Source organism: Eutrema salsugineum, unplaced genomic scaffold, assembly GCF_000478725.1.
Source record: "Eutrema salsugineum unplaced genomic scaffold, Eutsalg1_0 scaffold_1, whole genome shotgun sequence".
Taxonomy (NCBI): Eukaryota; Viridiplantae; Streptophyta; class Magnoliopsida; order Brassicales; family Brassicaceae; genus Eutrema; species Eutrema salsugineum.
This window is the reverse complement of record NW_006256909.1, coordinates 4,132,356-4,145,978: the sequence shown is the minus strand read 5'-3', so window position 1 is coordinate 4,145,978 and position 13,623 is coordinate 4,132,356. Positions and strand designations below refer to the sequence as shown.

The window sequence follows — 13,623 nt, the reverse complement described above, 5'->3', positions numbered from 1 at the left end:
TAACGAGACCTGATATACAGTTTGCTGTGAATCTAGTGTGTCAAAAGATGCATCAGCTAACTGTTGCTGATTTTGGTCTTCTCAAACGAGTTCTGAGATATCTCAAAGGCACGTTTCAGATGGGTATAAACTTGAATACTGATACAGACCCAACTCTTAGAGCCTACAGTGACAGTGACTGGGCCAACTGCAAAGAGACAAGACGATCTACAGGTGGCCTCTGTACGTTTCTAGGTTCCAACATCATTTCCTGGTCTGCAAAAAGACATCCTACTATCTCTAGATCCTCGACTGAAGCGGAATACAGAACCATGTCCATCGCTGCCACTGAACTCAAATGGATTAGTTCTTTGCTTGATGCTATTGGTCATCCTCAACCTGTTACTCCGGAGCTATACTGTGATAATCTTTCTGCTGTCTACTTGACCGCTAATCCTGCTCTGCATTCGAGGTCTAAACACTTTGATGTTGACTTCCATTATGTGCGAGAAAGGGTAGCTCATGGAGCTCTTGTGGTAAAACACGGTCCTCGTCATCAACAGCTTGCAGATGTGTTCACCAAGTCTCTTGCTCAAGAACCATTCTCTGACTTAAGATTCAAACTTGGCGTTGATTTGCCTCCCACACCAAGTTTGAGGGGGTGTATTAACCAAACAGATAAACTGCTGGCTTCATCAGAGTCTTCGACAGATGGGCCTCAAATACAAGACGAAGCCCACAATCAGTCCGAAGCCCACAGTCAAGCTCTTCTCCTCCAAAAACAAGTCTGCAACGGTAACAATGATGATAAAGATACTCTCTGGTCAAAAGCAGTCAATAGTACGGAGACGCCAGCTACGTCAATCCAGATATCCAACCGATTTGATCCTTTAACGTTGGATGTGTGACGCGTGAATCCTTTTGTCGACTAGCTCTCTAAGTTTTATGTATGTCATCAAAGACTCTATCTATAAATAGATTCTAAAACTCTGTATTTGATAAGTTTTTGAAATGCAATAATAAAAGTTGAATTCTTTTCGTTTTTCGTTTCAAGTTTCTTTCAAACTTTCAAAATAAACACAACTTTTCTTAATAGAATCAATCATAAAAATGTTCATAGAGATTTTTACTGGCACTTAAAAAAAAAAAGAATTGTGGAATGTGGAGCATGCTTAGAAAAATGTTTTGAGGTTGGATTCTTTGATTATAACCAGACATGGTCATTTTGTGTCCGCTTCCTGCTTTTTGCAACTTTTTTATAATATATGGGTTGAGATTATAATGACAAATACTTTTCAAAGGTTTCTAAGAGAAGAATAATTCTAACATGCCTTTGTCCATTTTCCTAACATTCAATGGACCAGCTTTCTTCTTCTCTTTTTCTTTCGCCATCATGTGCTGTTTCTTTTCTATCCCATAATTAATCTGGTAAACATAAACATTATATGTACATTTCCATTCATAGTATGGCAACATGTTTGAAACTTAGAATCAGCGGATTTAGCTAGTTTGGGAGTCTAATCACGAATTGATTTTTTTTTTCACTAACCAAAACTAACTTTCTGTAGCAAAAATGGTAATATTACTTTTTTTTTGGCTCACTGGTAAATTAAAGTTCGAATGTTACGTTGCTTCCTTGTCCTTCCTCTTGTTTTTTTTTTTTTAAGTCATTTTTTAAAGTATTATTTCCCCCCTAAATCTTGGCCTTCTTTATTTATATATCCTTCTTCTAAGGCTAGACGTTTGCTAGGTTTCTCAAAATCTGTTTTATTTTATTTCATCTGATTTATTTTATTTTATGAGTTGAACCATATTTCTTAGATTTGTTTTTAATAGTAAAATATGAAAAATACCGTTTATACCATATCTTAAGAACGTAATTTATGAAAATAAAAAAATCTAGTTAACTATTATTAAGTTAATGCAACTGATCGTAGGTACTAAATTCCAATAAATTATTTGGAGTTATGTATCTCCTCAACCCAACCAAGAAACGGGTAATCCGGTTTTGTAAAAGAATAAGGCCCATCGAGCCATTAGTGTATCTAAATGAGACTAGACGCCCAATGTCTTGTATACGGGCTAATGAAGTAAACAAAGGATAAGACATTTTAAAATACAAATATGGTTGTTTTCATTAACGGAAACGAGGGCGTATCATAAACGAGGGCGTATCATAAACGAGGGCGTAACAAATATCAGCATGTGATCCACTCGCGAAGACCAACAACCTATATAATAAAGGGGAAAAGAATAAGAGTTTCATACATTTCTCTCCTAATGGCGCGCATTACGTGTTTCTAAGATAAAAGTCTCCTAAGAGTAATGGTTCGATATAAACTATCGCACTAATTACCAAGCCCATAACTAGGCTTAAATCACTTCTTTTCACATCTCCTGAAAAACTATAATTCCCCAATTAAATTCTTGATGAACATAAGGAATCTTGTAAAGCAAGTCACCGAATATGTATCCCGTATGATTCTTCCACAAGCCCCATAGCTGAACATAACCTTGAACTTTGTCTTGTAGGAATAATGATCGGTTCATGTATTTGGTACGTCTCCGTAGTGAGTATTTCTTTGTCTTGTAGGAATAATGATCGGTTCACAATTTATTTAAATATTTATTTATTTTAGTCCCTCTTGAATTGTAGAGAATGTTTTCATCCAGGCTATAATTTGATATTTAGCAGAAATTTTAGTAGGAACAAACGACTTTTTTTTTTTTTTGGTCGAACATGTTAAGTACAAACGACTTATCCTCTGTTTCTACATCATAGATATCTAAAAAGGGCTGCGGTCAAAGTGTTATAACACTTTAAGCCCTATGTTGGTGTGATTGTAATTTTGAAGCTTTTTTACTAAAACAAAGGTTAATGGGTACTGTTAATTCGGGTAAAAATAGAAAGCGGTTTGAGGATAATTTGTTGATGACGACAGTTGATGACGATAATTGATAAAATAGGTCAATTGGTTATGAGGATGACGACGATAATCGATGACGATGATGCGTTAGTTTGTTGCATTTGTCATTGCAGTTTCCAAATAAAATTATCGCATTTACATTTTTTTTTTATATATGAAATTATTGTTAAGGAGTTCCATCGATTGCAGAGGAGTTAAAAAGTGTATTAATTTTACAGTAACGACGTTGGAACACAAAAATTTAACGTTTAAGCAGATGAATCTTATAATAACGCAAATCTTCATTTTTACTCGTTATATCATGAATATTATTAATAAGACAACGAAATAATGCCTAGTAGTAGTATTTATAATTGGAATTAAATCAAATAAAATAATAATTCCGACCAAACAAAACCAAAACGGAAGATAAGCTACAATCTATTCGATACCAACAGTATTGTTCTTGCATGGAAATGTTCCAATAATGCAAATTTCCCAATAATGATAAATAAAGTTTTGAAAATGGTTTCAGAAAGACCAGAGAGAAGCTAATTAAAGAACTTAATAAATTAAACCCGATAAAACCCAAATCTCCATCTCCTAATGCCACAACTTCATACAGAATCCAGACTGAACAACCGCAGACGCACCGCCGCCAATCGCAGAACGCTTGACCGAAACGCGGTCGTTGAAAGTATGAATGAGCTGCTCAGCTAAAGCCACGGGATCATCAGTAAACGTGTCGATGAATATCTTCACAACTCTAATCTCTTGTGGCGTCGCTCTTAAGCTATACCAAGTCAGAAACTTCTGTCTGAAATCCTTTTCTATGTGTCCTGAACACTCAAGCTGTCTTATAATCTTCACACAATGCTCTAATCCACTCTCTGATCCTCCGTTTGCTGAATGATGATCGCCGTTATTATTACCGTTTTCTTTAACCGATTTCCCGTTTCTCGCTTGACGGTTCTTGGTTTGGTCTGACCTGAAGGGAGTAATGGGCAAGCTCGCATCTGAACTGTTTCGGTTACTGACAAGATTTGTCGTAGTAACAGGGACTGGAGTTTTCCCGTTCTTATCCGGAACAGCTTCTTCTTCTTCCTCATCCAACAACACAATCTGTTCAGCGTTTTTCTCAATCTGTGCAGTCTCTGATTCAGTTGTCCTCTTCCCTCTTTTTGCAGCGTTTTCATCAGTCAAAGAAGAATCTTTTTTGTCGTTCTGCGATACGTTCTGAGGAACAATGTAACCGTTGTTGGATTCAGCTTCAACAGAAGAAGGGTTCGAAGACAATGTGCTGCAGTTTGTGAGAGGGCTTTCGCTTCTTTCTACTACCGAAGAGCAATTCGCTCCTTCTTCAGGGCTACTACGCGTCAAAACATTGATTTCGTCCACGCTCACTTCTCTGGTTCCGCTAAAGGACACAACTTTGAAGCAATACTCTGAAGCTGGAGCTAATCCAGAGACAACAAATCTTGTGTTTGGAGTAAACAATGTGCAAGTAGATTTCTCGGGGTAATCTTTCTCAGTGACCTTACGATGCCAAATACTGTAATGAACGATGTTTGCAGGTGAGCCGACTTCATTAGAGGCGAGAACCACTGTGAGCGAAGTCGCGTTAACATCCTCGAATCTGATCTTGGTTGATACTGTGGTTGCTGTATCTGCAGATATCTCGTTGCTCAATCCGTAAGAACAATCTAGCAAACAAAAACAGAGAATCACCGTTATTGATCATACTTAAGAACATTACTCAAGAATAGAATCATTTGGGTATTAGAAAGCTGACCGTGCTGCATCTTGGAGCAGCGAGGTGAAGGCAATGCAGCAACTTCAGGAGGTGTAGTTTCTAAAGTTTCAAGAGATTCAAGAGCAGAAGAGCAAAGTTTCTGCACTTCGGGTCCCGATTGAAGTCTGTTCACAATTCCCCTACCCATTTTCATAGGGAGACCAGTGAGAGGACCCACATCAGCTTCAAGACTCTTCACAGCTTCATCCACAAGCTCACGCAGGTTTTGGTATTTAGTCGAGCCCTTTGGAAGTTTCTGGAGTAAGAAAAGACGGTAACAAAGTTCATCTACCCTTCTGGTTTCTTTAGCGATCGTCAATTGCTTCTTCCAACATTCAAGCAAGCTGTTTGGTTTACCGCAAGAGACACAGTAGAAGCAGCATCCCTCGCTCTGCTTGTCTTTTGCAAGACCGGATTTTTCACTCTTGAAAGCACATTCAAGATGACACGAGAATCCGCAAGAATCACCCTCATATGGAGGATCTGAGCTGCATGTCAACCAAAGACTAGGATCTTTGTTATCATCATACTTGCGACAGATGCAACAAGAACACCTTCTGCAAAACGAGTATTCCCGTCTCATTATGGCCCGGCAAGCCAAATTGTTACAGTAGATAGTTTTCTCCTCACCTGACCAAATTCTATTTACATGTTAGTTTGCACCAAAAAGTTGATAACTTTGAACCGGGAAAAGAAGAAGAAGACTTTTACCTTTAGTATTAACCGAGTTGCAACTCGCTGAGGCATTGTTGCTTGTTGGAACCACATAACGAGTAGGATTATCAACCTTCCTTTGTCTCTTTGTGTTTCTCTGAATAGGCAAACAATCAGAATCTCTCTTCTTCCCTTCATTCTCTCCAGAGTTTTTCTCGGATACAATTTTCAAAAGGGTCTCGATGATCTTGACTTTGGTCAAGCCAGTATATTTTCTTTCTTTTCCCATTTCTGCGCATAAGATCTGTAGAATCTCTTGGCGGCTCCATGCCTGCAAGACTTCAGAAGCTAAATGCGATTCCTTGGACAGTTCATAAACAAGCTGTCTCTTCTCATCAACACTCATTCCACTGCATTTCGACGAGTCACCTGCAGCTCCTGTATGTAGAGGAAAAGGATGTGAAAATTACAATTTTGGCTTAAAGTGAAGGCAATGGAGACCAATGTCATAACCAGAAATACACAAACTATCCAGGAATCTTCCTTAGAAGCTTGTATCTGAGCTTACACAAAGGTTGATACTTTAAGCAAACTTATATTCCCAAATTGAGAAGAATGATCCCAAATCCAATGTAAATGCAACTACAAAAGCTAATTTGGAAGTTTGTAAACTTAAGAAGATCATTCATTTAAAAACAAACTACATGTTGAGGTCGGATCAACCAAAACGCGGCTCGAGGGACACCAAGGAGTCAGAGAGAAACCAAACAACATGTTCTTAAGAATGCTAAGGACCAAAAGATCCAAAGCAACGAAGGAATAGCTATCAAAGGATGAATCTTTTAGGAATTAGAACCTACATTCATCAATAAGTTACAGTAGTGACATCTCATGGAATCTTATTCCTTTACAGAACGAAAGTCATTTAGTCTTTTGACGCACGTTTAAATTAGAAAAAAAATAATCAATTTATCAACCAATGATAGTGGAAAAAAACACAAAATATAGAACCAATAAACGAGAAAAGTGAAGAACCCACCATCAGAATCACAAATGAGAAACATAAAAAACTTCCAATAGAAATCGGAAAAAGGAGCTAATTTGATGAAATATATTAAGAACCCAGTAATCAATAGATCAGTAGCCAATTAGTTAAAAGCATACTAGAGTCATAATCAAGAGGAAAAACAAAAAAGTTTCCTACTTTCAAATAAACTGAATAAAATAAACACAAATTTGAACAATCCAAATCGGCATCCAAAGCTGCATCATCAGCTAAAAAAAGAGAGAGTAAATATAAGTTAAAATAAACCAAGAAATTTGAACATTATGTATGGGGAGAAACAAAGATACACGGATTTCGATAAATCTTAAGCAACCAATGAAACCCAGAATCGAAAAGTAAAATACCATCGAGAGAAGAATCCATGAGCGAAGAGCTTTAGCGAGCTAATCAAACCCACATTACCATAAATAACCACTCAAAAAATCTTCAAATCCTGCGATGTCAAGAAAAGGACAAAAAAAAGTCAGGGAAAAAAAAAATTCTGGGTTCGAAAAGAAACAGAGAAAAATAAGATTGGACAGAGAGAGAGAGAGATCGGGGGGTAAAAAGGAGAAGAGAAAAGACAAGAGTACAAGAAAGAAAGGCTTACCCAATAAGGGAAGCTAATCGTCGAGCAAAGAAGAGTGAATCGGTTTTATTTTCTCTCTCCCTCTTCGGAAAAGTCCCGGCGAACGGAGAAACCGGAGAAGAGAGAGAGAGAGTCGCTGGGTGTGAGCGAGGAAGAGAGAGAGAGAGAGCTTGAGAAAGAGAAAGAGAAAGAGAAAGAGAGAGTCAGAGAGAGGATGGGATTATGGGAAAAGCCTATAGAGATGAGGAGATGCATTCTATGGTGGGCCCCAAAAAGGGAAATAACATTTGTTTGTTTTTTTAACCTTCTTTGTTCACGTTACTTCTGTGATTTCGGTTCGGAGTAACGTTCTTACTTTATCCATGCAATAGTAAAATCCACAGAAAATAAATAAGAGAGTTTGGCTAATTGTGAAATTGTGGAATTGTCTTCTTAAAACACGATTTTGACAAACATTTGCCAATCAACAAATATTTATAAAATGAAAAATAAAACACAAATATAAATAAGTAAAAAAGTAAATTATTTTATTTTATAAGATTATTTCCGTTATTTCCAAAACTGTTACCAAAATATATTTTCTATTACTTGGTATTTAATTGGTTACTATTCAAGGAAGCACAAAACACTCCTCCAATTTAAAACCCAAGACGTCAAAAACTAAGCGAACCGTAAATCAACATCTTCGAATGCCTATTTAAAATATACAGTATGCTATTTTAGATATCTTAGACGTTTATAAAAACATTTTAAGATAGCTGTAAAACAAAAACAAATATAGAATAGCATATAAGATAGCAAGATCCATAGATAGTAAAGTTCATACTTTTCAAGTATTAAACAGAAATTCGATGTTCAAACGAGAGTTAATATGACTTACAACAAATTGTTGACCATATTAGATCTCAGCAAATGGTAATCACCAAACCAGTTTCAGTCTAATCAAACAAATTAAAATAATCTAATAACTTTGAATTTATACAGTTTGAACTATTAATATTCATTTACAAAAATAAAATTCAAGAACTAAAAATCGACATAATTCTAAACTTATGAGTTAGTCAAACAAAAATACATAATTCGAACGTTTTAGAAGATAAAGTCCATATTATATCAGAATCTAACGTGTAGACGCCATTTCTACGACTATTTTTACTGTTTTTTAGAACATATTGATCAAGTTTTCACAAATAAAGATTCGATGATAAATGGAGATGGTGATAAAAAAACATACTAGGAAAAACCAGCTAAGAACATTATAGGGTTTTATGATATAAATATAGATATATCTACATATTCATATCGTTGAAACTGTAAATGTTTGATATATCATATAAGTAAAGTAATGTGGAACCTTTCATATCATTTCTCATTAATTTATATATTCTAAACGCTAAATTTAGTAAAAGAAAGAGTATTTTTTCGGTAAAATGATACAAATGCCATGGATATATTTCCTTGTATAGTTTTTTTTTCTAACTCTTTTTCCTAGAATAGTACTTATGTGACACTTATCTTAATCTTTTCAATAATCCACACGTGTTGTATATACATTGGCAAGTCGCATCGATACTATACGTGTACGTGTTACGGAAACATTGGCTAATGGCTATCATCACGAACGGGAAGACTTGGTTTTGAAGGCGAGAACGACATGTGCCGAACAATGTACAACGGGCCCAAAAGTTATTTCATTGGGGCGAAAAGATAAAAAGATAAAACAATAATGAATATATGGAATTTTTAATTGGTAAATAATCATTTGTCTTTATTTATGAATACCGAAATATATAAACAAAATTATTTGGTTCACAAGTGGTCTAGAGAAGGATAAACAATTTGGATTCTACTGGGTCTACTGTCCGTCTATCACAATTGGCTTTTGGATTAGATGAATTCATTTACAAGAATGCATCTAACTTATAAGAAACGACTAACCGTTAATAACTAATGATATTGTTTTTCACGAAAATTAAGGATACCTCATACTATATGTTTCTTGGTTTTCATGTCTTGTGAAAGGCACGCATACTTCCATTTCTATTCAAATTCAAGAACATGGGGTATGTAGTATGTTCATAACCTATGTTTAATCATTAAAATAAAAATATACATCGTTAGAATTCTTTGATCCAAATATATTTGCATCGATCATAAATGTTTGTGCATGTTTTTGTCAATACATAATATCGGATTCGAATCAAAATAATAACGTAACAACAATATTAGTATAAAGCTATAAATCACTAGACTAAGTTATTTTGGTATGTTTGTTCATGTTGTATTGGTCGGATTGATAACCCGAACGGAGGTATTATCTCGCATTAGTGTATATAGACCAAGCTATTTAGTATCCGTAATCATTAATTCAATACTTGATGTGGCACCTACATTTCCATTTTATAAGTTTTAAAAGTGCTCACTGGATCCATTTCTGCAGCTTTGTATTCTTCTTTTTTTGTTTATTGTCTAAACAATTGTAAATATATATGTCTTAAATTATACATCTCTTATTTCGTATTTACATCTGTAAGACTGTAACCAATCGATCGAAGTCAATATCTTTTATCTCAAAACCTATTTCCTATGACGAAAAAATTGTAGACGTATATTATATACATGGTCACGTGGATTATCAAGGTATATCCGTACATGACATGAATTACTATCTAATATATGGTAGAATTGGATTATGATGATATATGAAAGATATATGATCAGCAGTAAGCATATTGACATTCTAAATAATTTCCTTATTAGAGCTAGAAACGTGTAGATTGATTAGTGAAGTGTTTGGTTAGTCTTCTTTCGTATCATTTAATATGTTGTTGTTGCATCTCCACCTAACCCTAGCTAGCAAGCATCTATGTGCCATAATAAAAGTTATTAGTACGGACAACAAATATGTTTTTCTTGAAAAAGATGTATTTTAGTTCTCCAAGCGCTTTAAGTTACCGCCAAGCATATTATTTAGAGATTATTAGATTTAATATCCTAAACATAATGCAATTTCAGATTTAAATTAATCTCTTGCAAATTTGAAATGTCGTTTTCTTTTAATGGCATTTCTATCATCAAAAATAATAGTAAAAAGTAAAAATAATTGTTTGAATTATTAAATAGTTAAAGTAAAAATAACATTAAAATATAGTTATATATAGACTTAATATTCTCTTCATCATCATCATAACATATTTCTGTAGTTTTGACAGAAATATAATGATCCAAAAATTAATCTCTATAGTAAAAAATTGAAAATAACTCGATTGTGTTAAATAAGTTTATCATAAGTAAGCAAAAAAAAGTATAAGGTTGGTAAATAAGTTGAATAAATTAAAAAAAAAAAAAAATATATATATATATATATAAGTAGACCATCATGATGATATAAGAGTCAACAATTTCTATAAGTCTGATGTATTAAATAAGAGTCTAATGTTTGTAAATAGTTCGACCAAAGTACAATATAAGTTGACCAACATAAAATATAAGTCGGAATTAAAAATCAAAATTCTTTTTCTTCATGAATCAATGGAAAACAGTATTTCTTTATTGAACGTAGATAAATTGACGAGTATGATGAATTACAAATTGAAAGTATAAATTTTGTTAAGAAATCAACCATAATATATTGAAGAGAAAAATGCGGAAGTGAGAAATAGTTCTTCCTTAGATCATAACATGTTCTTGATCAACAAAATATATGAAGGTAAATAATGAAGATGGTCAAGAGGGGAAGCTGAGCGAAAGAGATATATATTGTTCATTGATTAATAAAATGTAACTGTACACTTCCATTCATTATATTATATGTATAAGTATAACCAGCTAACCAACTAACCATAATATAACCTCATCTAACCAAATGACACCTTATAAATCAATTACATTTTTAAGCGGGCGCCAAGTCAAATAAATTGTTAATTTTTGGTTGATTATTATCTTTCCGACAATTTTTCGTTGATTTATTTTTTTCAGCGATGTAAGTATGTAACTAAAACTGAAACGCCCAAGATTTTTAGAATATTTAGTTTTTAGGAAACTGGTTTCTTTATGCCTGGTATGATTTTGACGATGTATAATCAAATCAGTTTTAAAAATGGTTTTTCCGTTTCTATTCCCTTTTTCGTTGTTATATTCATTTTTGAAATTTAAAAATTTTTATTTTGAATGTTTGAGATGGGTTTAGTCAAACAGAAAGAAGGGAAGATATGCCTATGCAAACATTCGAAGCCCACTATTCCATCTTCTCCTCCAAGGGTTCTATGCAATTACAAAAAACAGAAGATTTTCTTCAATCTTTAGAGCCTTTCTAATATTTAACTTAAGAAACTCTCGAAGGATTCATTTAACTTATAGTATAATAAAGTAGCAAATATATGTCTTAACTTTTGGTAAAAAAAGAAAAACAAAAAAAAAATATATATATATATATATCTTAACTTTGACTACAGTTTATATAATTTATTATATATAGGGACATATATTTATCATCTGTAGAGATAGTTGTTAGCAACAAAAAAAAAAAAATTGTATAGATAGTATGATACTATGATTAAGGTATGCCGAAGGTCGAAGGTCGTGCATGGTACATTGTGACGAGCTGGATATGACAAAGAAACCTATATATGCAAGAAAATTCCTAAACTTAATGGTGGAAGAATTAAATACTGTGGACTGGCAAGTGGCAACATACTATAAAAGAAAAACATTAAAATAAAACAATTTTAATGTTATCATCTCATGTGGTCCCTAGTTAAGGGTTTGTTCAGTTGTGAATTTTGATGGCTTTATTACCCCCAAAAAAATATCATAAATCATTGCATGGGGTTAGTACGAAAAGAGATAGAAAATATCGTTTACATTTCATTTTATTTCAAGCGATAACACTAAAGCATTGAGCGTGAATAGTATTTATTATAATTTTTTGGACTGGGGATGCGACTGGATCAAAAGCCATATGATCTCAAATAAATCTCAAGAAAAAATCCGTGTAAAGGCTATAAACGATCAATTCTGTCAAATCCTTTTTGGATTCGTCGTCAAACAAGTCAATTGTTTTTTGTATTTGGGGGTTAGTTGCGGATTAACCTTCAAAGTCTCAGACCATATATTACAATAACCTTAAAAAAAAAACAGAATCGAGCCAAGCCATTGCGATTGTCACAACATACTTAATTCCATATCCACAATCTTCTCGCAATGCTTCTGGAAAGATAAGGGCAAAAAAAAAGTGTTATAAAAAATAAGATAAGGGCAAAATTAATATCTTATATATAATTTTGAGTAGTTAATGAATGAGATAAAAGTTCTAAAAACTTTTATCGATCATCATATATTTAAAAAGGTTGTGATCAGTAGTTTTGTTATATCAATCAGTCTAGTGGTTTCGTCATATCAGAATCGAGGTGTGAAATTGTTTCAAGTGATGCACATTTGACCTTAGTATATATGTTTTCTATCATAGATCTCATAAGTGGCGTGAGTTTTTAGCATAACACACTAAACAGTTTAATTACGTCGGTAGAAACTTAAAAGCGGAAAGTTTGTTGTTTTTCTATAACTTGATTGTTTTAAGACCAGTGTATAAATTATGATTAGCTAGAACAAATTCCTTAGCATAATAATTTAAACTTTATCACAAAAGGGGCTTATACTTGTAATTCGGTACATATATGGTCCATCCGATCAACACAATCATGTCCTCTGTATCACTTTTATGGCAATATAAAGAAACCGCACCAACCGAAACATGTCATACTATTAATAAATATATATAAAAGAAAGTGAGAGTTCTATAGCAAACTGTCGTGAATTCTTAGTCATCTTTAGCTTATTGCTTTTCAACAAATCCACCTACGCTATGACACATATACACAAATTAAGTTGCAAAAAAGAGGGTCGCAAAGAAGATTCTCTATGTGCGGAAAGAGTCAGATCATTAATTTCCTAATCCATTTTAATTATGGATCGGAAAGTTAAGCTTCTTCATGTCTTATTTAATCTAAAGAATGTTTCTAGCTAGGCAGACGAAGTCATTACGCCGATAGAAGTTTGGGAACCAAGTTTTGTTTTTATAGCAAACTGTCGTGAATTCTTAGTCATTTGGAAATTCTTAGTTTTTTTCCTTTTCTCTAAGCTAATCTCTATAACATTCTTGAATATTTTTATTTAAGCCGTCCACCTTTGTTACGCACAATGTATCCTTATTAACATAAATCGAAAACCGTTTAGAAAATTGTATAGGCTGTAGACTGAGTACGTATAGTTTCCCGAAAGTTGATTATCAACAAACGTGCTTCGGTGCTTGCTATAAGACATGTTTTGCTAGACAAATATGTTATTAATATAGCTCAAGTCATATTTATTGCGGTTTGGTTTACAGAAAGAATACGATGTATTGTTCAAAAAAAAAAAGAAGAAAAAAAGTATACGATGTATCAACTTGAGGTGTAAATTGATCCATATCTTCTTTTAAGCATAAATAAATAGAAAAAAAAAAAAATTCCCCTATCTGTTCAAGGATTCTGTAAGGCCTTGCAAACATGTGACATCTACAAAATCTAGGCCTACTTTATTTGAAAATTAAGGCTCATCAGCCCAATGAACTGATCCTATTTTGCTAGATAAGAGGCAATACTGTGAATTGTCAAGAAAT

General features: G+C 33.6%; 1 protein-coding gene across 1 annotated transcript; it reads right to left on the bottom strand.

Annotated features, from left to right (window-relative positions):
* Positions 1-3,298: 3,298 nt before the first annotated feature.
* LOC18030667 (VIN3-like protein 2) lies at positions 3,299-7,155 on the bottom strand. Its single transcript, XM_006412671.2, has 5 exons — positions 6,987-7,155; positions 6,742-6,830; positions 5,389-5,769; positions 4,678-5,307; positions 3,299-4,588 (listed from the first exon to the last, which is right to left on the bottom strand). Exons 2-5 carry the CDS (start codon positions 6,758-6,760, stop codon positions 3,489-3,491), a joined length of 2,130 nt encoding a protein of 709 aa, XP_006412734.1. The 5' UTR covers positions 6,761-6,830; positions 6,987-7,155; the 3' UTR covers positions 3,299-3,488.
* Positions 7,156-13,623: the final 6,468 nt, after the last annotated feature.